This window comes from Centrocercus urophasianus, unplaced genomic scaffold (genome assembly GCF_019232065.1).
Source record: "Centrocercus urophasianus isolate 14NV4802_14NV808 unplaced genomic scaffold, USGS_Curo_1.0 seq_1220, whole genome shotgun sequence".
Taxonomy (NCBI): domain Eukaryota; kingdom Metazoa; phylum Chordata; class Aves; order Galliformes; family Phasianidae; genus Centrocercus; species Centrocercus urophasianus.
Genome location: NW_024884388.1, coordinates 1 through 15,487, shown reverse-complemented (window position 1 = coordinate 15,487; position 15,487 = coordinate 1). Strand labels below are relative to the sequence as shown.

At 43.9% G+C, this 15,487-nt stretch overlaps 1 protein-coding gene across 1 annotated transcript in view; it reads left to right on the top strand.

The window, feature by feature from the left end:
* LOC122156473 (zinc finger protein 532) overlaps positions 1-15,366 on the top strand; it is a 38,248-nt gene extending 22,882 nt beyond the window's left edge. The window contains exons 6-9 of the mRNA XM_042811217.1: positions 4,214-4,376; positions 7,712-7,990; positions 14,421-14,533; positions 15,156-15,366. Coding sequence (XP_042667151.1) covers positions 4,214-4,376; positions 7,712-7,990; positions 14,421-14,533; positions 15,156-15,366 — 766 coding nt within the window. The remainder of the gene's footprint in view (positions 1-4,213; positions 4,377-7,711; positions 7,991-14,420; positions 14,534-15,155) is intronic.
* Positions 15,367-15,487: the final 121 nt, after the last annotated feature.

Below are 15,487 nucleotides of genomic sequence, written 5' to 3'. Positions count from 1 at the left end.
GAGCTGGTGGGCAGCCAGCCCATGGCAGGGCTTGGAGGGCTGTGAGGTCTTTTCAAACCCAAAAATGCTGTGATCCCACTGTGAACTGCAGAAGTAATTCAGACTCCTGCTAGTGCGTTGCTGATGCTGGGTTTTTTTAGTCTGGTTATAGGCGTTTTTACTACAAGCTTAGCGAATGTAATTCCAAGGAGAACTGCTAAGGCTCATCAGCACTTCTGTAGTGGTTTTACAACATGTGGTTGAAAAGTTCAGATTATTTTCTATCATGCTTACAGACAGCAGTCTTGTAGGTGGATTCGGAAGGTTGGTTCCTTCAGTGCCAGCAGTGCTCAGGGGTTAGGGTGTATGCTGGTGGGGTTACCTCCAGGCAGCAGAGCTGTAGGCTTCCTCAGGGCAGGCAGAGCTGCTGGCCAGGCAGTGCTTTCCTTAAGCTGTCAATGCTTCGTGCAAGCTGCAAGCACTGAGTTTTAGCTCTGCTATGGCTGTCCTGTCTGTCAAGCCCAAGCTGATAGGTGAGAGCTGCTGGCTGTGCGCCTTGTGCAGAGTTCAGAATAAAAACGTGCCTAGAGCTGTACTGTGTAAGCTTTCTGTGACACGTGAGCTTTCTTTTCTGCATTAAGGCTGAACTCTTTCCGTTCTGCAGCTGGGAAGGTTGCACATCGCATCAGTGAGTGCTTTACTGAAGGCAGCCAGGGGCACAATTAGGAAGTGAGAATCAGATCTCAGTTGTACAAATGTTGCATCTTCAGTTGGTGGGAGCTGCAGGTGCAGCATGCCTGAAATTCAGACTCTGTGCTGTACTGACCTCAGCTCCGTGCTTGCAGTCACAGCCTGTCTTCTGCCTGCCTCTTCTGCTGGTAAGAGTGCTGTGCTGAGAGTGAATGCCCCACTGTGTAACTCCATCCTGTTTCTCTGAGGGACGTAGAGCACACTGTGAGCACTGCAGAACCTTGTCACAAACAGCAGGCTCAGGAAAATAGAAAGCAGGTGGGAGAAACAGTGCCTTGTGCATTGTAATAATTGGATTTCACAGGAATTCTCCTTTTCCTCCTAGCCTATGAGAAGGGGGTGTTTTTATTTATTTGGCAAAAGAGCACAAAATTTCTGCATCTGACACTAAATTAAGACAGTTGCACCAGTGGCAAGTGACACCTTGTTTTAACTCGAGGGAATATCTTCAGGGAGAGGCTCTGAAATACCAGCACTTAACCTAAAACTTGTTTGGGGTTCCCTTGATTTCCAGATTAGAGAGGACAAAAGGGCTGAGATCCCCACCAGAGTGAGATATTCCCCGGGTGAAAAGTACAGAAGGTTTTCTGACCTGTGCTCAGACCTTTTGAGCTGCTTCTCGTAAATCTGGTGAATTAAATATTTTGAATTAAGTTTCCTTTCCATGTGAAAGTGGTGTTGTCCTGAAATCAGCCAATTTTATCGTGGTGCTGTCGGGCTTTCCCAGTCCCTGCAGTGTCTGGAGTTCCATGCTCCATCATCATAGGTGTCTGTAGGAGTGCAGTGTCACCTCTGGGCTCAGGATGCCCATGTTGATTACTGCCTGACCTTAATAAGGTCTTGTCTTGCCTATTGCAACCTGTGGTTTTCCTCAGGATTAACTAAAAGTGTTTGTGTTGCTCACTGTCAGTTGAAAAGGGGAGCTATTAAGTTAATTGGCTCCTGAGGATAGCTCTTGGCCAAGTGACACCAAGCATTCCTTGCACAAATTCCCATTCATCTGTAGTGTTGAGTGCTGTATAAGAAGAAATACATCCACGTTTGATGAATATGCCATATTTATTAAAAAAAAAAAGTCCATCTGCAGTGATTCTCAAATGGTTGAAATTTTAATATAGAGCATTTAATATAAAGCACGGAATGGCTTTCAGCTTTCAGCCCTGACAGCTTTCTCTCATAGCCCCTGAGATGCTTTCACGTGCTGCCAAAGATTGCATGTGGTTTTATTTTTTCAGTAGACTGAGAGCAGCATTCAGGCGTTCTCCATGGCTGATCTCTTTTTGAATACTGAAAGAACTCTTGCTTATGAAGCCAGATTATGAATATATCCTGCACTCCTGGTACAAAGTGCAGTACAGGTCCCACAGGTACTGGTTTTTTTTAGCGAGGGAAAGGGACAAGTTGACAGGCATGTCAGATTGTTTATCAGATGGACGGACGTTCTGCTGTTTGCAGCAGCCGTGTCAGTGCGTGCTGTGTGGCTCAAGGCAGCAGTCATTCAGGGCTGTGCAGCAGCAGCTCAGTTGCCCCAGGTGTTTGCAGGCTGGTGAGCAGTCAGCTCTGACACTGCTGGCAGAGATGCAGACAGCACTGTAAGAGACAGCTCCTAAGGGACAGAAGGAAAGTGTCTGACATCCCAGACTTAGGCAGTGTGTGCAGTTGGTACCAGCTCTGTGCATGTTCACCAGAAGATTTGCTACACAACTGCAGTACTCCCCTGCTAGCAGTAAAAGCACTGCCTCCAGTTACCTTGAGCTGCTGTGCTGGGGTAGAGCGTGCATGGATGCTCAGCAGCTGTGTACAGCAGCCTGGGGAGGAGATCCACTGCACAGTGAGTGCTTTGTTTTTTAGAGCTCCAACAGTGCATCCTGCACTGTGCTGTGGTTGCAGTAGCACTGTGCTGTGGTTGCAATAGCACTGTGCCTGGGCAGGGTTTTCCTCCTGCAGCCATGGCAGCTGATCTGCTGGGCAGTGATCAGTCTGCTTCTCAAGAGTGGTCTCTTGGGATCTCAGTTGAAACTGTCAGTAGGATATGTGGGATCTGTATGGATAGGAGCTGTGTGAGGTGAAACAGCATTTTAGAAGTCTGTTTTTCTCCCTACCTCTTACCATCAAGGAGCATTCATTCCCTGTTTCTGGCTTCCTACAGGACTTATCTAAACAATCAGGATTTTGAGGAGTAGACATCAGCAGTAACGTGGCAAACTGGAATATGGTTCCAGAATGATGCCTGAGGAGCATTTGTGCCCAGCAGCACAGCTCTCTGCTGCAGAAAGCAGTGCAGTACAGAGGGGATGCAGCACAAATAGCAGATCTCGTAGCACATGGGAGAAGCAGAGAAAGAAAAACGTGGCCACGAGGAAGAGAGAGCGCAGAAATAATTTTTTCACAGGTTCATGTAAATAACTGTAATGTTTTTCATTGTTTCCAATATCCGGAGTCACTGAACGGGTGGGACTTCATGTCCTTGTCCTTGTCACCTCAGAGCACAGTGCAGAATGGTCTTTAGAGCTCTTTCAGACAGCGTGCTGTTGGAGAAAGCTGCTTGGAGGGAAATGGGAAGGAGTTTGGGTAATTTATGTGGGTAATGAGAAAATGTAGTGTGCTAACAAGGTTTGGTGTTTTTTTAATGGAAGGTCACTCTCCAGGACAGAGATCAGTGTCAGGCTGGTGGGGCTGGGAAGGCTGCAGCCATCCTTGCACTAAGCTCCTGCTCCTGGCTTTCCCTTGTTTTATCTGCAGTTTCTCAGGCGTGCCACTACGGATGGCCAGTGGGTTACATTTCTGTCTTATCTGACCATCTGTAGCAAGTTTCTGTGTTACTTTTCTTTCATTCATTTGCAAAACCAAAAACTGATACGCCTTGAGAGAGGAAGTTGCAGTTTTGGTGGTGTCTGTGCATTGCATTTATAGATGGGTTCTTAATGGCTTGTAATGGCAAAGCAGGGAACTGTCACCCAGGGAGGTTCCTGTGTCAGAGCATTAACAGGTTCCAGAACCTGGCACACAGGAGTCTCAAAGCCATACACGTTGGTAAAAATAAGTTTATCTCAGAGTGCATTACTGGTTATGGTCGTATCAGGGACTCCCTGAAAACGAATTGCTTTTGCAACCTGAACGAGGTATATTCTTTGTCCTTCAGTTATTGCATGACTTCAGGAACTGAAGATGTTTGACTTTCAGAGTATCATAAGCAGAAGTTGATGTTACGTATGTAACTGGCACATGCTGTTGTTTTCTGGCTTAATAGTTTTTTGTACTTTTTTTTTTTTTCCTTTCTGTTTTTCTGCCTTTTCTCCTGCTGCTTTCTTTTGGGTTCTGGAGGTTGTTTTGAATTAGTTGCAATTTACCTTTGTTCAGGCAGTGTGAAATGATTGCTTACACGTGTCAGATCTTGTCTCTGCTGAGAAAAAAGTTAACGTTATGATTCCTGTGGCTAGATCATCACCATGACTGACACTGTTTATTGTACTTCTGTTTTTAGAATAATATATAAATGCTCTATGTGTGACACTGTGTTTACTCTACAACCTTTGCTCTATCGCCACTTTGATCAGCACATTGAAAACCAGAAGGTGTCTGTTTTCAAGTGTCCAGACTGTTCTCTTCTGTATGCACAGAAACAGCTTATGATGGATCATATCAAGGTGTGTAGGCATCTCTTGTTTTATTCTTAGATACTGTTTGTCGTGCAGTGTATCGTTTGGGAAAATACTGTTGAAAGGCTCGCAATTCCAAGAAGGCTGCTGGAAGAAATGTTAGTGGTTCCAAGAGAGTAATCTGTGAGTAACAACCACCAATGCTAAAATGGTACCTTTTGTCTAAACCTTCAGCAGCTGCACTGTAACCACTTACTGAGCTTTTCAGTAGGGATGTTGATTTGGATGTAGCAGGAATGTTGCATTCAGTACCTCATCAGAATCGTTGTGGGGTCGTTGAGGTAAGCTGGTCCAATCCTAGCAACTCCTGAGCCTTATTTAGAGCACTGAAGAATTATTCCAGTGGCCAGGAGCTGAGAATGCTGAGTACGTGACCAAATCAACTCTGTGATGCTCAGAACTTGCTGGTGGTGTGTTTCTTGAATAGATGCAGAATCTGTGTGTGCTCACAGACACACATGAACACTTTCAGGCAAAGAAAAGAAACCTGAAGTGGATTTTTTTCATCAGTATCCCTATAACTGCATGAATGAATTTACTGGAGAAGATTTACTGTCATCCTTCGAATCGTGTTGCAGAGAGCCAGCAGCCCCCTGGCTCTGACCCATTAGCTGTAGATTTTAAATACTGGCTGTGCTGAAATCTCTTAGAACTTATTAGCAGGATCTGGTACCTGGTTAACTGCTGAAATTTTACTGTTTAAATAGTAAAATTGGTAGTAGTGAAAAGTAAAACATCTTTCTTGTCTACTGAAGATCACTTTGTGTTTTAGCCTCAAGTGTGTTACCTTTAGTCCCCAGAAATCACTGACGTTGTGAAGAAAACAAGATCAGAAGTCTTGGAGCGAAAGTTGTCCTTAAAGCCAGTTTTAAACCTGAGTTGGAGACAGGGAAGGGCTGACCCAAGGTTCAGACACACTGGCAGTATGTTTTCTTTGACTCTGACCAGTTTGTGTTTACTGTAAGAATCGCCTTTGACCTATGCCAGAAAAGTACCATCACATCTGCACATACATCCCTCTAAACCACTGTGCTAGGGCAGGATCTGACCATAGTTAGAGCCAGGAGCTATCCTTATGGGCTGGGGCTGCTCAGCACCTTACTGTAGAGTTGCTCTTTTACTTTGGATTTGGGTGCTTATAATTTTTCTGGCTATAGTTTTCCATGCCAGAGTTTGTACTGATGAACACGTTTCACTATAAATGATCCAGAGCTTTTTGAGAACGAGTCTGGAACATTAGAATGTAGGTATTCAGTGACAGTATTACTGCTTTTATTCAGAGTTGCTCATGCTTTCACGTTTAGGAGGTGTGTATAGCAGTAGGAACAGCAGCCACAAAGGGTAAATGGGACTTAAGGAGGAAACTAAAAAAAAAAAAGAAAGTGTACAGATAAAAGCAAAAAAGAACACAAGAGAGGGGAAGGCTGCTGGACGGGGGCAGAGCTCAGCCCAGCTGGGTTTGGCATGGCTGGACATAAACCAGCAAGGCAGAGACCATATGCACAAAAATAGAATGGAAAAGGACAGAAAGAGGCTCTGAGGGTGGTTGTTTAAAACTACCAAAAAAAAAAAAGCAACAAATCTAGAATTTTTCCTGTTGATGAGAATGTGTCTTGTTGACAAAAAGTGTATCTTGTTTTCCTCTGGTGGCTCACAGGAGGAAAATGTCTAACAGCTGGTGAGAGCAGGGAGCAGAGGTCTGGACTGGAGGTGTAACAGGCTCAGTTCTGTTGATGATCATCACAGAAACCACTGTGACTCAATGCTATACATTAGTGCTTTTGTTGGTTTTGTTTGTTTGTTTTAATTAGGAAGTTAAACATTCAGGTATTGAGAAAATTGAGCACGGACGTCTTACGTGCTCGCATGGAATTTCCAGATAAGTCTTCTGTTGAGTGAAGTTAAATGAATATTTAATTACAAAAATCCTGAAGCTGCAGGACACCCCTGCCCACCCCGTGCTGATCCTCCATGTCCTCAATTAATAGGGTAGTCCAGGCAACCTCTTCACTGCACAGTTTGCTTTTGCTCTCAGCACCTGTCAGTCAGTTCAGTGCACTTGGCTTTTTAATAATGTTTCAGCTTTTAAAAGTGCTGGCTTTCTTTTCCAAGCAACGACTCAGTAGAAGAATATGTTCTGCAGGTCAGGCTGACATTTGCAGTTGAACCAGCAAGCAGTCCCAAGGGCCACATTATTTACAAAAGAGCTCAGTACTTGAAGCTGAGGAGGAGCAGATCCTGGAGGAGCAGATGGGCATTCTTACAGTCTCAGAACCCAGATCGTGTTAGTTGCTTTTTGTTTCTGAAGTTGCCTGCGTGTTTAGGGTAGCCAGACACATCATCCAAAGGAGTTATAATGCAGATGAGTATGTGAGGGGATGAGAGTGCTGCCCTGTAAATGGCAATGGAAATGTAAATGGCATGGGAAGGAGCCCTTGCTAATGTGCTCAGCAATACATTCATTCTAGGTTGCAGTCATGTGTCTTGGCCCAGAACACTGCTGACTGCCTCCTGTTGTGTCCACGTCCCTGTCTGAAACCCAGGCACAGAGCTGATCCTCCAGGAGTTGTCTTCTTTGCAGGCTCAGGGATGGCGCTGCCATGTGGCACTGGCTCCAGAGACTGGGAGAGGGGAAGTGGAAGAGTTCTTCCCGTCTTACAAATGAGTTATGGAATCCTAGATTCTAGAATCTGGAAGGGGAGGGTCACTTCACGAGAGCTGCAAGGTGCTGAGCAGCTTCTTAGCTGTCCCCTCCAGCCCTGCACACCATCGGTTCCAAGGACTGTTAGCAGTGTGTAGCCCTGAGCATGCAGTGAGACAGAGTTAGCACAGGCTTAGCATAAAATAATAACGTATCATAATAAACTGCCTGATCTTTCCAGAGTTGCCTTTTCCTGTCTTATTTGCCAATGCTCATTTAGACGAAACTTGTCAGTAAAAACCCTGCCTTCTTGCAAATCTCTACTTAGACACATAGTTTGAAATGAGGATTTTAATTAGCTACACTAGGTAAGTAAAGCAAGAGACCGAATATAACTTAATGCATTCACTGAGCCCTTTTTTCTCCTTGCTCAGCAGCAGCTAAACCTTCACAGTCTCACTTTTTGGTGAACTGCTCTTTAGCTGTGACTGGCATCTGTTTGTTGGCCAGTGTCTGCTCACGCTACACTTTACCTTCATTTGGTCATTGTTTTTTTAAGTGAGGAATGTGATCTGATAAGAGTATGGCAAAGCAGATGAACGCTTTTGATTCAGAGGGCATTCAGCATTTTAATACAATTGTACACGCCCGCGTTAATTGCTTACTTTTTATTTTATTGTAGTCAATGCACGGAACTTTGAAAAGTGTTGAAGGGCCACCAAACCTGGGGATAAATTTACCTCTGAGTACGAAACCCACAAATCAGAACTCAGCCAGCCACAATAAAGAGGACACGAAATCCATCAATGGAACAGAAAAATTAGAGAAGAAATCTCCTTCTCCTTTAAAGAAAGGAGAGCCTAAAAAAGTCAGCAGCCGTGGCTGGACGTGTTGGGATTGCGATAGGTTCTTCACTCAGAGAGACGTTTACATCTCCCACATGAGGAAAGAACATGGAAAGGTAAATGAATATTTAATTACAAGAATACGATTTAAGCCTAAAATACCAAGTTATGTTATTGGTTTTCTTTTTAATGCAGTTGTGCTTTTGCAGGTAATTAAGCTCCATCATTATTATTCTTCGTTCGTACGTGTATTTCATCTGTCTCTCTCTTGCTGATCATTTTTTGTCAGTTGCTGCATAGTTCCTTTTGAGAAAACAAGACACTCGCTTAATTGCAGACTTGTTCATCCATTACCAAAACTTCATCAGGATGGAAAGAATGAAAGATATTCCAGTATTTCTTCCAAGTTACCTCCTCTGGTCCAGGTTACTACTTCTTCCTTTGTGCCCTCACCAGCCCCCCGTCTTGAAAATTCATTAGCTGTTAAAATCAGAGACTGGAGTCTTGCTTTATTGGTGCAGCGAGCACCAACATTTCATTTTAAAGGTATGCTCACTGCAAGGTGAAGTCATTGCTCTGCTCTTACACTTGGGTTCAGTCAACAAGGTGAAATCTGTACTGAAAGCAGCAAGGTGTGTGATAACGTACTCAAAGTTGGTTGAAAGTGAAAAGTGGAAATGCTGTGTCCTCAGGTCAGCAGAAAGACAGCTGGGTGTCCTTGCTGCATCCCAGAGCTTTTCCAGTTAAATGAAAACGACTGACAGGTGGGCAGTAGTGAAACTGAACAGTTTTCCTCTGCTGCTGCTTGCAGGGGAGCAAGCTGTGGAATTGACTTTTAAAACACAGCTAAAAAGGAAAAGAACAGTGATAAACACAACACACAGCTGACTCAGACTCCTCCTTCCTTCTGTGCTTCACAGTTTAGAAAATTATCCTGATCAGTGCCCAGCCTCCTCTTTTCTCCATATAGGTGGAGGGAGATTGATAGAGTTAGGATGTAAAATATTCCAGCTCTGAGTCCTTTTGAACAGTCTCTTTCAATTAGTCTCTTTGAAAAGCTCTTATAAAAACAAAACAGAATTAAAAGTGTGCAAAATCTGTGTATTTTCCAAAATTAGAGGGTTACCTCTCTTGAGTCAGGTAAGAAGCAAAAATACTATTTCAGGGTTGAGCAGAGGAGCGTTGTCATAGAGAGGCTTTAAAAGGCAAATAATTACTTGTGGAAGTTGATTAGAATGAAGATGTTCAGCACAGAAGAGTAGAGTCGAGTCTCTTCAGATTTTGAGGTATGCTTTTACTGTTTTACTGTACTGAGCAGGAGGCTCCTCCATAAAAGAGCTTGAAATACTCAATTTGCAATCCTGTCCTAAACTTAAGCTTTCCGTGACTTCCAGCTGAGGTGTCTGATGGCAGATAAATACATAGATGATATTCACAGACGTTTTTACAGCCTGATAAAGACGGATGAAATAATAGCTGAGTGTGAGCTGTGTAATACCTGAGATGAGTTGTGCAGGTGGCAGAAGTGCTTTGCGTGAAGTCACTCCAGTGCAATGAGTATTACAGCAGCGAGAGCAAAGTGCTTATTGTCAGGCAAACGTGGCCAATAGAAGAAAGTGAATGCTCCATTCCTTTGTTTCAGTCTTGGGTCGTTTTTATTGCCTGTGCCTCCCTGTTACCTCGCCTACTTTAGTGCCAAAACTGTTGTGTCCGGCTGGAGCCAGGAGGCAGTAATCAGAGTGCAGGTGAGGCAAGACTAGGAACCTCAAAGGGTAAAGGTTGTGCAAAAGGGGAAGATAACAGGAGCTGCTCCTTCAGTGAGACACAGGGCTGAAGGAAAATGAGCACATAGGAATGAGAAGCTGGTCTACAGAGCCTGGACCAAGTTGCATCAGGGCAGCATCAGCCTGGTGTGATGGAGCAGCCTGGGGCAGCATGACCCTGATTCACAGAACTGCATCTTCTTTCACCTTGTTCTCCTTTGCAGCCTGAGGGCATGAAGGTCAGACAGCTCTGTTTGGTTTCTCCTCATGTTTAGAAGCCCAATTTTGCATTTCCATCTACTGAAGTCATGGAGGAATTAAGTGTGAATTGCTTCAGTTTCGGGCCCAGCAGGTCTGTTGGTGACACTTCTGCTATGAAGTGCTTGTAAAGAAACTGCATGCAGTGTGCTGCTGTCCCTGCAGCGTGACAGTGAGTGAATGACTTATTTCTGATCCCCCAGTGCTCATACAGTCACAGCTCAGCTTTCTCTTAAAATCGGGCCTCTAGGAGCATGTAAAATACTGATCAATCCTGTTTTTCCAGTTAGTACAGATGTTGACTCATCAATGCTTTTACTGGCAAACAAATACCTGCAGGACCAGATACACCTAGATTTTACACTGATGCAGTTCTTAAAACCAAAGCACAGTGATGCAGACTCCCCATTCCCCATGAGAACAAGCTGGAAAATCACATTCAGTGTAATGAAACCCACATCCAAGTGGCAGAAGGCATGTAAGATAAGGTTAGTACCACACTGATAATGCTTTCTGGTAATAACTTCAAATATATATCTTCCTCCCTCTCATGTTTATTGAGAATGTGCATGTAACCTCAGGAACAGCCCTTATTATGAAATACCAGACAATTACAGCACTCAAACACTGGCCAGGAGGGCCAATTCATTGCTTATATTTGTTTACTTGTATTTTATCCCTATTAAATGTCTCCTTGGTAAATGGGAGGCAGATGTAAATTAAAGTAAATAGACACCACTTGCAGAGGTGGGTGATAAAGGAGCAGATGCCACTCTTCTTCCTTACCTCTTGAAACTGTCATTGATTTTAGCTTTTAAAAGATCTTATTCAAAACTTAATTTGTTACAGATGCATTTTATTTTAGAGACTAGAAATGAGCATAAGATGAAGGCATATGTGAAGTAGGTCTGGTAAATCATGGCATTAATTCGTAGTCTACTTTTCTTGGAAATGCTAGGTAAGTATTACTTGCTCTAGAATTACCTGTGCAGAATGTGCACTGGAAACTTGAATTAAGCAGTTTGTGAGCTATTACAGAACGCCTTGACGTGTAAGGTACTTGAAGGTAATTCGTTTCAAACTCTTGGTTGCTGCTGCTGCAGTTTGCAGTGAAGGTGTGGAGCTGTAACCCCCTTTTAGCTGATCTCAGGCTAAATTGCTCAGACCTAGGAGAGTTACAGCCACACGTGTCCTCTTTGGGCAGGTTGCTGGCAGTGTTGGGAAGCAGTGGCAGATGTACACATGCACGTTTTCTGTCTCCTTTTCCTGAGCTGGCTGAAGGCTAGCCAGGTACTGGAAGGTTTGTAGCCACCATGGTGTGATTCTTCCTAAATGCTGTTTCTGAAAAAGAAAAGTGATTATCCCGGACAAAGGGTGGCACTCACACAGCTGTGCAGCTCCTGCCTTGAAGCTGAATCTGGTGTATCTCAGCCCGGTGCACGTAGCTTCCTAGGACTTCTCCAACAGTGCCTTTCCAAGAAAGGACAGATGTTTTGTAAGCAGGAATTGCTTTACCAATTCCAAGCGGCAGTGCAACTAATTTACCATCCTCTTGTTCTTGTAGCTGAGGACAAGATGCTGTGCAACAGCTCCTGCAGCACCTAACCACAGCATCATTGTCCCACGGGGAAAGCTGCATCCTAAAGATCACTGCTCAGGTTTCTGTATGGACAGCTTTTTCTAAGTTAATGCAGCTGCAGCTCGGTTCCACTGAATTCCAGTGGAAGCTGATGGCATATCTGGTCTCTTCCGCTGCTTTATGCTAGCAGATTAGCAAGAGTCCAGGTTCATTTAAATTAACCAGTTTGTTTCCTGGAGTGCTGAATGGGAGCAGCCTGATGACCTGCCTTGTGCTTTGTGATAGACAATGTTTCAGAGCTCTACCAGCATGCCTGTAAGAGCTTGAGCAGTTGCTACAGCACCACCATCTCTGTTGGCCTTGCTGTCCACCTGACGTCTGGTTTATTTCACCTGTTCTGTCTGAAGTACAAAACACTTTTTAGCTATACCCAAAATCGGTATGGCTGATTGCTACGTTGTTGGGCTGTTTATCTGTGCTCATCTCTGCAGTTTTTAAGTGGGATGCTGTCACTCTGTAAGAAGCTGTGGTGGTTGCTCACCGTCCGAAGGAATTTCATGAGACAGTGGTGTAACACCCATATATAAAACAACCCACACATGTAGCATTCAGATTTTTGGTTAAGAGAAAACGAAAGAAAAATATATCCTGCATATTAGCAGGACTGCCTGTCATGTGTTTGTGAATAAAAACCCCCAAAATTCTAGTTGCTATCCCAGTCACGGCATTTGCTTTTCCTGCACACACCACGTGATGATTCCCCATATTGCCCTGCTTTTATCCCATGGCTATTCCTCAGCAATAGGTTTGGTCTGGCTTAACCTGAGGAAGCAGCCTGTCCATCTTAAAGCACAATAATTACTGTTGTGATGTTGCCTCTCCTTCATCATGCACTTTCACATTTTGTTTTAGGCTTTTACAACTCCATCCCAGAGCACTGCAGTCGTAAGCACACTGCAAAACCGTGTTGCAAAACGTGCTGATTAATGCACTGGTGTTAATGACTGTGCACGGTGTGTACGTACTTTCAGAGAAAAACATGTTGATTTTTTTAATTGGCGTTTAAACACAGAAAGAAAACAATCTGTTTTGAGGAACATCGTGCCTCTAAGGGCATTATGTAGAGGACTGTCCCTAGTAGGATAACCAAACCTTGCTTCCCAATGGGATTCCTCCCATTTGCATCAGTGACCTTTCAGAAATCCTCTTCTTTCCTTCCCCCACATTCCCTGTGATTTTGGCCTTAATAGCAGAAAGGTCTCTGATCTCCATTTATTTCTCATTATCTCTCATTATCTCTCATTAATATCTCTTATCTCAGCATTTCAGTGTGATTTGAGCCATATATTATTTAGGATTGAGAATTGTATTTTTTTTATTATTAGTTTAGATTAGGCACCAGAGAATGACTTGTATCCCATTAAAATGTTCCTGTGAATTGTGGCCTTTCTCTGCTGTGTAGGAATCTGTAGAATTCTGTTTCCTCAGAAGCTGGGAATAAATAAGCCAAACCTTTAACATTCTTCTGCAACGAAAACCTTTGGTACTGAATGCTTGGGAGTGAGGGATGAATCTTGCACGGATTCTCTAGGAGAGTCAAGCAGGGTCCAATTCCAAGCGTTGATCCAAATCATTTGTTCAGTGGCTTCGGCTGGCATGGCAGAGTGGCGTTACATTATTTGCTTTTTGCAGTTTGAAGGAGAGCTCTGATCTCTGCTAGGGCAGGAAAAGGCAATCTGGAAACACGGGTTGTTTTTTTCCTTCTAGATAACTGGACTGATTGCATGAGGCTGTCCATTCCTGCAGTTCTACCTGGGCAGCAGGCAGAGCTCTTCCTCACTACACACTGCTTGCAGTCTGGGTGCAAGTGACCAGAATTTCTTACAGGAGATGCCAATGGAGTGCATTTCTTCTTCAGACTCTGCACACCCTGACTCTGGCAGGAGCGGCTGTACAGAATGCTGAGCGCTGGGCTCTGGCCCCAGCTGGACTGTTGAAAAGCAATCTGAGGAAGTCTTAAATGAGATCTGTTTGGTCACTGGTTTTAACTTTCAAGATGTTATGTTGATTTCTTCATTACTACCAGAACGGTAGAAAATAACAGATAGGAGCTTGAAAAATCTATTTAATTGTAGAAGGCAGGACATTTGATTAGGAATATTTCAGTTTCTTTGCTGCAGCTACTGATAAGACAGGCTGGTCAGGAACAGGATTGAGTTCTAAGATTGTGATGTGCTAATGAGACCTAAAGCATAACAGGTCTGTGTCGTCTGCTCTTAGGAGCTTCTGTAGTTCACAGTTTGGAGACATTATTCCTTCAGATACCAGAGCTCTGGTGACTTGTGTTCAGCTGGAATGGCATAGATGGAGACTGCTCCGTCCTTTCAACCTTCCTTCCTTTTCTCTCTCCTTCCACGTAACGAACAGCGATACAAAACACGCAGAATTCCCCACACTCGTGTTCCTCAGGTTGGCATCAGGCTGCACCTCGCATTTCTTTTGTGACTTTCTGAGCCTTGTTGGCACATCAGTATTCACGATGCTTTGCTTTGGTCCTTATCACCCCTCTTCTTGTGGGTGACAGAAACCCTCTTGGTCAGCAGCCTCAGAAGTTTTCAGGCAGCAGGAAAGGAAGGGTGACTTCACTGTGAAAGCAATCTCTGCTCATTCTGCCTTTACCAGTCCAGAAACTGCCCCCTGACCTCCTGCACCTCTTTGATGGAAGACCTTCACTTCACCCACAATATATGGTTTCTGTTTGCAGTCTTTGGCAGTGTGTGCTGGCCACACTGCTTTGAAAGAGATGTAGTTTGCTTGACAGAAGTGTCAGAGGCTGGTAAGTACGTTTCTTTCCTATGGTTGAAGGTTTTGGCACACAGACGACTTTCACCTAGCTTTTTTTTTCTCTTTTTTTTAATTAATGTGTTTTTCTTCCTTCTTTTAAAGCAAATGAAGAAACACCCTTGTCGCCAGTGTGACAAATCATTCAGTTCATCCCATAGTTTGTGTCGTCACAACCGTATCAAGCACAAAGGCATTAGGAAGGTCTATACATGCTCGTAAGTACTACTGTTTTGTTTTTCAGAGATGCTAGGGAGAGAGTATAAACCAACAATGTACATTGTGAATTGAATTTTTCTTCTTCAGGCACTGAGGTTAGCCTAACTCACCCTAACCTCAGTCTCGTAGACTGGCTCCAAGAAGGTAAAGAATATGGACTTGAGTGCAGAATTAAGACTCCTTTGGAGCTAGCATTCATCCTTCATGGAAAGTGATTGTTTTCTTGCTCAAATTTAGTTAGGGAGAACTTGACAGAGTGTTCAATTGAGCGTGCAGTTTAGTTACATTAATAGAGGTAGAAGAAACAAACTCATGTGCTCCTGGCTTTTTTTTAAGCCACGCTTTGTTGCGGGTCCCAGTGCTCCTGTTTTGGGTATTCAGAGAACTTTTCTCCCATTCACTGTGAATACAAGCTGCTCAAACGTTTGTGGTTTTGTTTTTAATTGTTCTCCCGTTCTGACAATTCCTGTGCAATTGATTGGAAGAGTGCTGTCTCCAGTATTAACATTGGTAGGTTGGACTTGTCTGTGCTTATTTATTAGCTCACATTCGTTCAGAGTAGTACATGGCTTTCTGAGCACAGCATTTGGACCTCTGCATGCCTGCTCTGTGTTCATACAGGCACTGCCCAGACTCCAGACGTACCTTTACCAAACGGCTGATGCTGGAAAAACACATTCAGTTGATGCACGGCATCAAAGACCCTGATGTCAAAGAAATGACTGAGTCGTCTAACGTGGAAGAAAGGGAAGTAAAAGAAGAAGTGAAGGTAATCACTTGGAAGATTCATTCAGTCACTGAGGTTTTGTGGGGATGCATTCAGGATCTTTAAACGGATATTTTGATCACAGAATCACCCGGGTTGGAAGGGACCTCAAGGATCATGTAGTTCCAACCCCCCTGCCTAGCAGGGCCACCAAACACACACATTCAGATCAGGTTGCCCAGGACCC